The following is a 12,678-nucleotide window of genomic DNA, read 5'->3' as shown; positions in this document are numbered from 1 at the left end:
TGTAAATATGTAAACCTGCAGCTACTGCTCTCATTAACTCATTAATGGTTCCACCCTAAAGGATAATCCAATGTTTAACAGACCTTGCTTGCAGAAAGGGTTTCTCAACACTGGTGCTTAATATTAAGAAAAGGAAAGATGCAAAAGATATCAGGAATATCATTAAGTTGCTTCTGCCAAGCTTAGCATAATCAGTTTAAGAAGCATCCGGAAAAATCAGCAAATGCAAATCAATTGCCCCTTAGCACCTCCCTTCCCTTTTGCCAACCACTTTTTCATTCACATAATTGTGGTGGTGGTTCAACTGTGCAACCCGGAGTCCTTATCCTCAAACCTTTCTTTGAAAGGATGTGGCGACTATTTATTACATGTAATTCCTGTTAAGGATGCTAGAGGCTAAGCAATAATCTTGAATGCACAAGTTAGAAACGTAGGGCTGAGGTATAACAGGCAACCACACACCAAGAGTGTGGCATGATCATTATTTTAACCAGACACTGCACGCCTGTACAGGTACAAATACACAGTAAAACTGCCACCAGTATCCATTGGGTGAGCAAAAACTATTGTTTAAATCATGGCTAGATTCTCATGATTGCAACATGCCAAAGTATACAGTGGTTACAAACACAATTGGTTCCGGAAGTCTGTACTTAACCTGAAGCGTACTTAACCTGAAGCAAACTTTCCCATTGAAAGTAATGGAAAGTGGATTAATCTGTTCCAGATGGGTCCGCGGAGTACTCAAGCTGAAGCGTACTTAACCCGAAGTATGAGTGTAATTGGTTCCGGAAGTCCGTACTTAACCTGAAGCGACGCGTACTTAACCTGAAGCGAACTTTCCCATTGAAAGTAATGGAAAGTGGATTAATCCGTTCCAGGCGGGTCCACAGAGTACTTAAACTGAAAATAATCAAACCGAGGCGTACTTAAACCGAGGTATGACTGTAATTTAGCCCACAGTGAATTATCTAGTTTTGTTTTGTTCATAGATGTCAGATCTAAATTAAAATATCCTAGGCCACACCCACACCAGATATTTGTAGCACTCTTATGCTACTTTAACAGCCATGGCTTACCCTAAGGCAGGCATCCCCAAACTGCGGCCCTCCAGATGTTTTGGCCTACAACTCCCATGATCCCTAGCTAACAGGACCAGTAGTCGAGGAAGGTGGGAATTGTAGTCCAAAACATCTGGAGGGCCAAAGTTTGGGGATGCCTGTCCTAAGGTATCCTGGGATCTGTAGTTTGTTAAGGGCACTGACCTCACAGAGCTACAATTGCTAGCAACCCTACCAGACTACATTTCCCATATTTCTCCATGACTTGTTAAAAGCGGTATAACAGTGCTTCAAATACATGATGTACAGTAGTAGGTGATCATAGAATAAATGTATCTCTATAAAGCCTTTTGTTAATTTACTAAAGTAAATATTTTCCTAAAACTATCTTACTTGCGTTCCAAAGGATGGAAAAGAGCCATGCATAAACCCAATTCAGTACAGCCAAAGCCCGATTAAAAAGTTTAATTACACATTTGTTATGCAGACACCTGGCACTCCAGGATAAAGCGTCTGAAGGCTGATGGAAAGCAAATATCCAAACCCTTGTAGTTTGGATCCATCCTTGCCTGGTGAGAGATCAGAGAGACTACACGGGGCATTGTTACATTGCCTTACTAGACGCAGGGAGCTTCAAACATGGGGCAATACTGCAAAACATTTCTGTCTAGAAATGGATGACTTCATTCTGCACAACAAGGCTGTTAAAAAGTCTTTTTGCCCTTCTAAATCTCAATTATATTGGGTTCTCCCAGACGTCCTCTGTGGGCATTCCCTGGAGCCAACACCACGCTTCAGACCATGGGTCTACAAACTAAAGTCCGCGGGCCAGATCAGGCCCAATTGCCTTCTAAATCCAGTCCACGGATGGTCCAGGAATCGCCACGTGGATCGCCAGCGTGTGGATCGCCAACGTGCACGTTCTTTCCAACTCCCTCACACAGTGGTGGCGGCGCCTCCTCCCTCCCTCCTCCTGGCTTCTCCCCGCCCTGCCTAGAGGAGGAAGCGGGCTGGGCTTTGTTGCTGCCAGCCCCACTCCAGAGCCTTTTCGCCCTTGTCCCTCCGCAACATTCTTTTTTTTTTCAAAATATAGTCCAGCCCCCCACAAGGTCTGAGGGACAGTGGACCAGCCCCCTGCTGAAAAAGTTTGAGGACCCTTGCTTCAGACCTAGCCAATGCTGACCCTATTTTGCAATGAGTAGGAATTTGGGAGCAAGACCTGCCCGGTCATTTGCTCGGCAAGCAAGGTAGCTGCTGGTAGCACGTACCTGTACAATATGCATAATCAGAAATGCATAGTTGCTGTAGGCACACAGCACCACTCAAAGCACAGCACACGGATCAGCCCACTCTTTTGTGTCCCTTTGGGAAACAAATGATGATTTTTCACCTGACATAATGGGCTAAGCCACTGGGCAAGCATCCCTTGCGTTTCTTCCAGAGGAGATGCCCAGAGGCTAGCCTGTGGATATAAAGCAAGAGGAACTGACAGACAGCCCAAATAATATGATGCTCATCTCAGGTTCTGCGTCGGTTCAAGGAATCTGAACGAAACACAGGCTTGTTGTTTTTTGCACCAAAACCTAGCTTCTAGCCTAAACCTTAAAACCAACCAGGTGGGTTAAGCCATGCAGTACATCCCCTTGAATCATATTCTGCAGTCAAAGGATCCCATCTCGGGATCCACTGCACAATACAATACAATACAATACCACACCTGGACATCCTCAAGAACCGCACCTGTTTCTTTTTTCCCCTGGGACTTTTATTTTACTGGTGACTGGGATCGGCCGCCAAGACCACATAACACCGGTCTTGAAAGATTTACATTGGCTCCCAGTACATTTCCGAGCACAATTCAAAGTGTTGGTGCTGACCTTTAAAGCCCTAAATGGCCTCGGTCCAGTATACCTGAAGGAGCGTCTCCACCCCCATTGTTCTGCCCAGACACTGAGGTCCAGTGCCGAGGGCCTTCTGGCAGTTCCCTCGTTGCGAGAAGCCAAGTTGCAGGGAACCTGGCAGAGGGCCTTCTTGGTAGTGGCGCCCGCCCTGTGGAACGCCCTCCTATCAGATGTCAAAGAGAAAAACAGCTCCCAGATTTTTAGAAGACATCTGAAGGCAGCCCTGTTTAGAGAGGCTTTTAATCTTTAACTGATTATTTTATTCTTCTGTTGGAAGCCGCCCAGAGTGGCTGGGGAAACCCAGCCAGATGGGCGGGGTATAAATAATAATATATTATTATTATTATTATTATTATTATTATTATTATTATTATTGGAGAGGTTGTCCTCTTCTGTTTATCATGTTATTGAACTTCTGCAAGCCAAAGGAGCTCCCTTGAACTTGCCCAACCTGCTTCTCGCTGGGTACGCTTTAAGACAGAAAGGAACACTTCTTGGTTTAGCTGACATGGTCTCGTGAGAAAAAAATCTCATCTGCCCCAGAGATTCCCACAGGAAACTGGCATTGATAAGAGCGGGGTGGAAGGAGGACACCTGTTGTTTGGAAAGGCAACAGCTGATATGCACACTGGAATGCAGAACTTGCCACCAAATATCTCAACTTTAAATTGGCGGTTACCTTCCCTGCTCTCTTTACACTGACCTTGTGCTGTGTCTTTAAGAAGCAACACAAAACTGACAGGTGCTGCGTGAGACAGCAAGCCTCAGCACAGAGACAAAACAAGGTATTCCTCAAACAACAGGAATGCCTGGAATAGGAAGTAAGAAAGAAAAAAAGGTGGGAATCTGAGCTGTTCTATTTGTTAATCTTCATTTAACCATTTTACACAACAGAATATGTGCAGTGTGTGTGTGTGTGTGTGTGTGTACCGTACTTTTCCGTGTATAAGACTAGGTTTTTTTACTTTAAAATAAGGTTAAAAATCTGAGGGCATCTTATACACAGGTAATGCATATGCCCATTTTCTAAATTTGGGGTCCCCAAAAGTCTTATACATGAGTACATCTTATACACGGAAAAATACGGGGTGGGTGGGTGTATAAGCTCCGTTTTGAAGATATAAAAAGGAAAGACAGTCCAAGTTTTTCCTTGCAAGGCATCTTAAATGCTGGCAAATTATCTTTCCTTCCCCAGTTCGTGGCCCGTAAATCCCATCTCTACGCCAGGTCATTGGTATGAGCTTTCGTGTGCATGCACACTTCTTCAGCTACAAACTTAGCTGGTCTCTAAGGTGCTACTGGAAGGAATTTTTGTATTTTGTTTCGACTACGGCAGACCAACACGGCTACCTACCTGTTAACGAGATCTACGCCAGGGAGTTTCTCTTGCACTCGGTACTCGCTTTATAAATAGCGATGAGGTAAGGAGAGGTTTCCCAGGAAGTTCATGATCTCACCTGCCACACCCTACATGGAAAGCAGGCATCCCACAGCACCAGGAACAAGGGACCGTCAACCATTTCCCAACACAATCAGCTCAGATAGCAAGCGGAACAAACCCCAGTCTTCCCCCCCCCCCTTCAGCTCAGCTCCAACTGTCGCAAGCCAAACCAAAGCAGGAATGGCCAGCTCTTTCCCTCCAAAAGTCAAAGCAATCCTTTGTGGTTAGCTGTCACTTTTCTCTTGCGGCAAAGGCAAGGCTTCTGGGTATTTAACATATGCGTAACAGGTAGAAGAAGAAGAAAAATCAACAAGTGATGTTTCCCCTCGCTGCTATGCTTCCATAGCAGAAAGAACTGCCTCTGTTGGATTTCCGCCTGTAGCGTTGCAGCTAAAGACATAGGAGCTCTAACAGAAGAAAAAGAAAAGTTAGCAAACCTATCTGGGGTCGTTTCTGGTGAGAACCTGGGCATTTGCAAGCACTGAATGTACCTGCCCTAGAGTGTGTCTGGGAATCTGCAAAGTACTCGTTTCCTTACAAGTTAGGCAATTTTAGACTCTGGACTTCATGAACTTATCTCCCCACCCCCTGCTCTTAAGATGGTGACGTATGCTATTTTATTTTTGTAAGGTACATGCTACCTGGTACATGCTACCTGCTCATGCTACCTGGTACAGCCCCCGACTTTTGCCCTCTAAATCCTGCTCCGGGTCTAACCCCGCTAAGAAATCAATCACATATTTCTTAGCAAAGACACAGCATAAGCTAACCTACTCCTCATCCAACGAATTCCAGAAGGCAGCCATGCTTTCACAGCAAAACCAAGTAGGGCTGCAATGCTAAACCCATTCATTGGGGCAGCCTTCATCAACCTGGTGCCCTCCAAATGTAGTCCAAAACATCTGGAGAACATCTGGAGAGCACCAGCTTGGTGAAGGCTATACTAAGGCATAACCCCTTCTGAACACAACGGGACATACCTCTGGGTAACCTTACTCAGGATTGCACTGTCTGTTTTGGGTGGCGCTGTGGTCTAAACCACAGAGCCGAGGGCTTGCCGATCAGAAGGTTGGTGGTTTGAATCCCCGCGACGGGGTGAACTCCTGTTGCTCAGTCCCTGCTCCTGCCAACCTAGCAGTTCGAAAGCACGTCAAGTGCAAGTAGATAAATAGGTAGTGCTCCGGTGGGAAGGTAAACAGCAATTCTGTGCGCTGCTCTGGAGCAGCTGTCATGCTAGCCACATGACCCGGAAGCTGTCTGCAGACAAACGCTGGCTCCCTCGACCAGGAAAGCGAGATGAGCGCTGCAACCCCAGAGTCATCTGCGACTGGACGGTCCCTTTACCTTTACAGGCTAGCAGATGGACTACAGTAGATGTTTATGTTTTCATGGACTGGAGTCGACTTTGAGAGACATGCAAAAGGTTACCCTCCATTGGTACTTGACAGATACATAGGTACACATGTAGGGAAAGGGGGGGGGGGACTTTGTAAAACAGCGATGCCCAAAGATGATGAAATACAAGAGGTACAGCCTGCAACATTTTTTATGCAAAACTCAAATAAACACAAGAGAAAAATACTGACTGCCATATTGAAATATGAAATGTCCTATTTCCATCTCTGCTAATTTAGCAACTATAGTGGAACAGAACCCTGGTCTGGGATTCTAAATATGTATATGCGCGTGGACATGCGAGATAATATATGCATCTGTCAACTGAGAATGTTATTTCAGGCATCTAGTCCAGGGACTATCAACCTCCTTATGCCTGTGAGCACATATGGATTCTTGAGCGAGGGCCACAGAGGCCAATCCTTCTGGGCCACTTCTCTGCTGCCTCTCCTCCCCACACACCTCAGACAGAGAGAAAGTGTATGTACACAAGATGCTTCACTAACCTTAAGTTTTTTGGGGGGGGGAACCACAGACCTGAAAGAGGAAGTGGAAAGAGCATCACTCTCCTAACTTCCTCTTCCCAAAAAAAGTTCTGAGTACTTGTCAAGGGAGGGGGAAAAAGGTTACCACCATCTCCAACTCCTAACAAAGCAAGGGAGGCACACCTGGAAGCTTTTAGGCACCAGGGAAAGACCTCAAGGTCGCTACTGACCCCTGATGTAGCCCATAAGCATCCACAACAAACCCAAGGACCAAATCTACACTTTATGTCAGAATTCCATGGCTGCGACTCCAAAGGTAATTTTCTTCCTCAAACAGCATCCACAATAGGGAGGTGATACAAATCTGAGTCATGGCATCACTTCCCTGTCAGTCCTTCTCCCCACATGTTAAAAAATATATAACCTCTCAAGTGAGGTGCCTCAGGAGGAAATAAAACATCCAGGAAACAAAGCTGAGGGATATAGGGCTTGCCAGGTAGAAAGGTTAAGAGAATTCCTAAGAAAACCACATTTGGTCCTGTTGCAATAGGGAAGGGTATGTGGAACGACCTGCTGTATCAGTGATCTTAAGGGCAAATGCTTGTTCTGCAGATTATGACAAATTGAGCAGCCCTAAAGCCAGCATTTGCCAACCCATAGCTGCCAAGTTATCCCTTTTTTTAAGGGATTTTCTTTTATGCTGAATAGGCTTCCTCACGAGAAAAGGGAAAACTTGGCAGCTATGAGCCAACCTGGCACTCTACAGCTGTTTTACACTACAGCTCCCATGAGGTGTGCTGGCTGGGGCTGATGGGAGTTGTAGTCCAAAACAGCTGGAAGGCAAATGGATGGGAAAGTCTGCCCTAAGGAATGGAGGTAAAACAGGTACAGCACAAGCAAAGAATGCTCACTAGTAATATTGGGACCTTAAAGACCAACTAAGTTTGTCATTGGTATGAGCTTTCATGTGCATGCACACTTCTTCAGATGACAAACTTAGTTGGTCTCTAAGGTGCTACTGGAAGGAATTTTTTTATTTTGTATCGACTATACCAGACCAACATGGCTACCTACTGGTACCTATAACTAATAATATTGGGGTCTGGGAAGGGGGGGAAATCCTTCCTACCTCCAAATAGGGCTGTGTCAGACCCAGAACCAAAACCCCATTGCCAGGTCTTCCCTTAAGGACATTTTACTCAGGTGCAAATCACACACCTCCCACTGTGGCAGCTCCCTTCTGCAAAAAAGAAAAGGTGAAGCATTTAAAGCACATTCCCCCACAAAGAACCCTGGGAACTATAGTTTGGTAAGAGTGCTAGGAAGTGCAGCTCTGTGAAGAAGGAAACTACAGTTCTCAGGATTTGGGGGGGGGTTAAATGTATGGTATATAGGGTATATGCACCCACACAGAAAGTATGGGGGGGATATTAGTTTTCCGACCCCAACAGGATGCAAGAGAAGAGCCAGAATTGAAATGTGTAATGCTGAATGTAAACAAGGAAGATTCCTTATGCTTCAAAGGGCTTGATATTTATACCAAGGCTGCAATCCTAACCCCACTTACTTGAGAGCAAGACCCATTAACTTCAATGGGACTTACTTCTGAGTAGACATGGTTAGGATTGAGTTGTATGGCACAGGTAAGAGAAGGGAGAGCATCTCTACAGGTATTCAGAGTAAGAAGTGGCAAAAGGTTCTCAGTATCAGGGTTTTGAGTGAGTGGGTTTTGTTTCCTTCTTTTCCTTTCTCAGGGCTGCAGCCACCCAGGGCTTTCAGGAAAAGAAGGAAGTAAAACTGGCTCAGGTAGCAGCAGGAGAACAGGTGGAGGTGGAAGAGGAGGAGAGCTCCCAGCTAAGTCACTCAACAACTGCAGCTGCCTCCTAGCAACAAAAAGTTTCACCCGCCTTTAAAAAAACAACACAGCAACAACAAGCAGCCACTTAATCCTAAAACAAGGAAAATTGGAAAACGGGGAAGAGTCTTACTTGAGGGGAAAGAGACGCAAGCAGGTGGCTCCACACACAGAGGGCTGGGTTTGGATCTGCAAGATCCGGGTTCGAGTACTGCCTTTCCCTATTACATCTGAGGTTTGGGGTTCTCCAATACACAACAACAACCACCCTGCGAGGTTGAGCTGCATTTACGTCTGCCAAGATCCGACTCTGAGCTCCATCTCTTCCATTGACATTTCATGCTCAAGGGCTCTCCAGCTTTATCCTTACTACAACCCCACGATGCGGGTTAGGCCAAAGAGGTGGCAACCGGCTGTGTCCTTTGAACCCGGGTCCAAGGCCAGTTATTACTCTACACCAGCCCTCCATTAAGTGACCTGTTCGGTCTTTGGCATCGCACACACAGCCTCAGCCTCCTATACGGAGTCAGTGTTGGTGCAGTGGCATCTGACTAGGACCTGGGAGGCCCGGGTTCAAATCCCCACTTGGCCACGAAGTTCCCAAGGGTGGCTGCGGGCCAGTCACTGCCTTCTCCCAGGCTAACCTACCTCACAGGGTTGTTGTGGGGGTTAAAAGGAGAAGGAGGGTCCGGGAGAACCACTTAGGACACCTTGAGCTCCTGGGAGAAAAGGGAGGGCTGTAAACGCAGTAAAATTATTATTATTATTATTATTATTATTATTATTATTATTATTATTATTATTAAGAGGAAAACGGGAACCACTGGCTTCCCAACGTTGCAAATGCAATCAAGCCGAAGAGCGTTCGAGACGTTCGCTGCAGGGCCAAAATACAGAGTAATGAGAAAGAAAGGAGGGGAAAGGATCTGCTGCGGGGAGCGAACCGCAGAGCGCAAAGAAGTCAGGTGCAGAGAAGGATAACGAGACTCCGAGGAGAGGAAAAAGTAGCCAAAACAACTCGGGAGGGGGGGGCAGGAAGGTAGCCTCGGCCTGGGAGTCTCCCCTGAGTGTGGCCGGCTTAGCCCCCGCCCCCCACCCCTCCGCTGCCGCCTTACCCTGCTGTACAGCTCCGACACCGACATGTCCTCGCCCGGGAAGCCTGATGGCGCAAAGCGAAGCCGGCGGCGCGTCCGCGGCGACGCATCCACACGCGCAGCCGCCTACTAAAATCCCAAAGTCCGGAGCGGCGGCGAAAGTCCAGCGGGGGCTTACGGGGAGGGCTCGGGCCACATGGCGAGCCGCGGCCGGAGCGGGAACGGGGAGGGAGGCGCGACCTTTGCCCGGCCTGCCTCGGCGCGCCGCGGCCGAAGTTGGAGACGAAATGCCCGGACTCGAGAGCGAGCGAGCGAGGGAGGCGGAAGGTGCGCGGAGGAGCGAGGAGGGGAAAGAAACAACCCTGCTTCCCGGCCAGGCGGGGCTCGGCGGCCGCTCCCTCCTCAGGTATGGGAGGAGCAGTCGGCGGCCGGCCGGTTCCGCTTTCCCTCCCCTACCTGGCGGTGCTTCGCGTCGGAGCTGCGCGCTTGGGGAACCCTTTGCGCACAAGACCCGGCTGCCGGCGCGCACGACGGGATCGCCCTCTGCCGGCCGCCGGGCAAACTTCCCACCCCGGAATGAACACAAACAAACAGCCCCAACGCACAAAAATCGGGGGGGGGGGACGGGACTCACTTTTATTCATGTTTTAGTTTTTATTTTTGATAACATTTTATTGATTTTCCAAAAATAACAAAACAAAAGCAATAAGGAGGGGGGGGATCATAACCAAATTAAACCATAATTTTTGGTCGACTTCTCTCCACTCCCCCTCCTGGTTCCATTATAATATACTGTACTTGTTCATGCACGTCCATAAAATATTATATACTTAACAATCCAGTTTTAAAAGCTTCTTCATTTTATTAAAAGTGACTTTTAAAAGTTATACTAATGTAAAAATCGATACAGAAAGCTTTAAAAATATGCATTAAACAGTTGCTCTTTTTATAATAATTTGTCCTGCACAGTTCAGTAATTTATTTTGCCAATCTTCTTCTTTTTCTTCTTATCTTCTTTGGCCAGCCCTTTTTCCTTCCATGGGGGCTAGTTGGACTTTACCTGGCATCCAGTCTCGTATATCGGAACAAAGTTTCGCTCAAACAACCCATCAAGTCTTGTACATCTCAATTTCATAACTTCATTTATTTATTTTTACAACAATCATTTCCCACATTTTCTTCAAATCTTTATATGTCTTTTCCCAGGCTTTTTTGATGATTTTGCATTGCCACCACTTAAGGTAGCCTCCTCCTAGCAGGTTTTAGTTTTTCATCTCCTGCTCCTGCCAGTATCACCAATGCAGGGTTTGAGGCCACTGGGGGATTCCTTTGCTGCCGATGGGACTGACAACTTCGCCTGCTCTGAATTTATTTTTTTTGCAAGTGTGTTTTGGTTGGATTGAATTGGGCTGCATCTGATAAAATAACATTGTTTTTTAAGGTAATAGCTGATAGCTTCTCTGCAGGAGCGATGTATTGTTACTCACTGTAATAATTAATTATACCAGACCTTCCCAGTGTCCCTATTTTCTAGGGACAAGTCCCTGATTTAAAGAAGCCATCCCGGTTTTTGGATTTGATCCCGGAATGCCCCACTTTTCCTTAGGATGTCCCTATTTTCACCGGAGAAATGATGGAGGGTTATGGAGTTATCCGACCCCTGAGCAGTCTGAAGACAATCCTGTATAGGGAAGGTGGTTTTTTGTTGTTGTTTTTAAAGTTTTATTACGTTTTTATATATGTCCATGGGGTCACGAAGAGTCGGACACGACTGAACGACTAAACACCAACAACAAATATATGTTGGAAGCTGCCCACAGTGGCTGGGGCAACCCAGTTAGATGTGTGGGGTATAAATAGTAAAATTATAATTATGGAATGGGACGTCCCTCTTTTCATCGGAGAAATGTTGGAGGCTATGTTTTTGTATTGAGATTTTTTATTGAAGTTATACATTTGGCAGAATCCTGAAGTGAATACTTCAGATAGGCTACAGGGGAGAGATGCATTTTTTAATATGCTCCCCATATAAAAAAAACCAGATTATCACATAATAAAACAAGCACACCGGGTGAGCATGTAGAGGAAATGGGAATTCTAGCACAGTCTGCTCCCTGCCGTGCTAGTTTTCTGCTTGTCAGAAGGTTTAACTTATTTATGTGGCCTTTTAAAGTATCTTTTAAAAATGGGAGCCTTAAAAAATTGTAATCCTTCTCCCAACTTCAGTCTGAAGTGGTACCATTCATACTACTCAGATTTAATAAACAGTATATGTGTTTGTGGGACCCAGGTGGCGCTGTGGGTTAAACCACTGAGCCTAGGGCTTGCTGATCAGAAGGTCGGCAGTTCAAATCCCTGTGATGGGGTGAGCTCCTGTTGCTCGGTCCCAGCTCCTGCCAACCTAGCAGTTCGAAAGCACGTCAAAATGCAAGTAGATAAATAGGTACCGCTACAGCAGGAAGGTAAACGGTGTTTCCGTGTGCTGCTCTGGTTCGCCAGAAGCGGCTTTGTCATGCTGGCCACATGACCTGGATAATGAGCGCCGCAACCCCAGAGTCGGTCACGACTGGACCTAATGGTCAGGGGTCCCTTTACCTTTACCTATATGTGTTTGTAGTAGGGGGCGTGTTATTGCTTTGTTTTCAGGTTTTTTTTTTTGTATTTTGTGTTCTCATTTTGTATTTTTATGTAGTGAATGGCCCTGTAATCCTCAGATGAAGGAGGGTATACAAAATTAATTAATTAATGTTAGAATTTAATTAGAATTGTTTGAATTTAATTAGAACAGGAGACAGCCTGACCCAAAGGTGTATGAGGGTATTAGAATACTGTATATTAAGAATTGTGGTGGACTCAGTGATAAGTCTCTGTAATTAGCAAATGTGAACACTAATTAAGACAGACAGACTTTCTTAGTTGTCGCACAAAACCAGGCAGGAATGTGATCTAGATGTAGAATCATATTGTAGAATTGTGCAATGCAGGAACATGCCAAAGATATGACAGGTTGCTTTCGTCCCCCAACGAGGAGTATAATTTGCAGCTTCCTTAGAAAAGACTTTCTCAGAAAAGCCTGGTGTGTGATGTAACATGCACACCAGTGTGGCTTTAGCAGTTGATGATGCAAATGAATAAATCTCTAAGAACAAAGCTGGGCTGGTTTCCTATCTCTAGGATTGCAAAGCAGGAGGCACAAAGGTTCAGTCCACGGTCTAAGGCCGCAGATGTAAAGATAGGGGAATGCAGATCATGGCACAAAGGTGAATCATAGAATCATCAAGTTGGAAAGGACCGCAAGGGTCATATAGCACAGCCCCCTGCAAAGCACGGGTCTCTCATCCAAGCTGAAACCATACTGGACCCTGCTTAACTTTAGCAAATATGCTAGCAGTTTTATTGCTGCACCAGTAAGAGGGCCATCGAAGTGAATAAACATGCCCACAGCA

General features: G+C 46.1%; 1 protein-coding gene across 2 annotated transcripts in view; it reads right to left on the bottom strand.

The window, feature by feature from the left end:
• The window catches only part of MYO5B (myosin VB), a 269,223-nt gene extending 259,485 nt beyond the window's left edge, over window positions 1-9,738 (bottom strand). For both annotated transcript variants that reach the window (XM_060280366.2, XM_088653127.1), the window contains exon 1: window positions 9,254-9,738. In XM_060280366.2, the coding sequence (XP_060136349.2) occupies window positions 9,254-9,280 (27 nt within the window). In that variant the 5' untranslated portion in view covers window positions 9,281-9,738. The remainder of the gene's footprint in view (window positions 1-9,253) is intronic.
• Between the last annotated feature and the right edge of the window lie 2,940 nt (window positions 9,739-12,678).

Source organism: Zootoca vivipara, chromosome 10 (genome assembly GCF_965207765.1).
Source record: "Zootoca vivipara chromosome 10, rZooViv2.hap1.1, whole genome shotgun sequence".
NCBI lineage: Eukaryota > Metazoa > Chordata > Lepidosauria > Squamata > Lacertidae > Zootoca > Zootoca vivipara.
The sequence above is the reverse complement of the archived record's forward strand: the minus strand, read 5'-3'. Positions and strand labels throughout refer to the sequence as shown.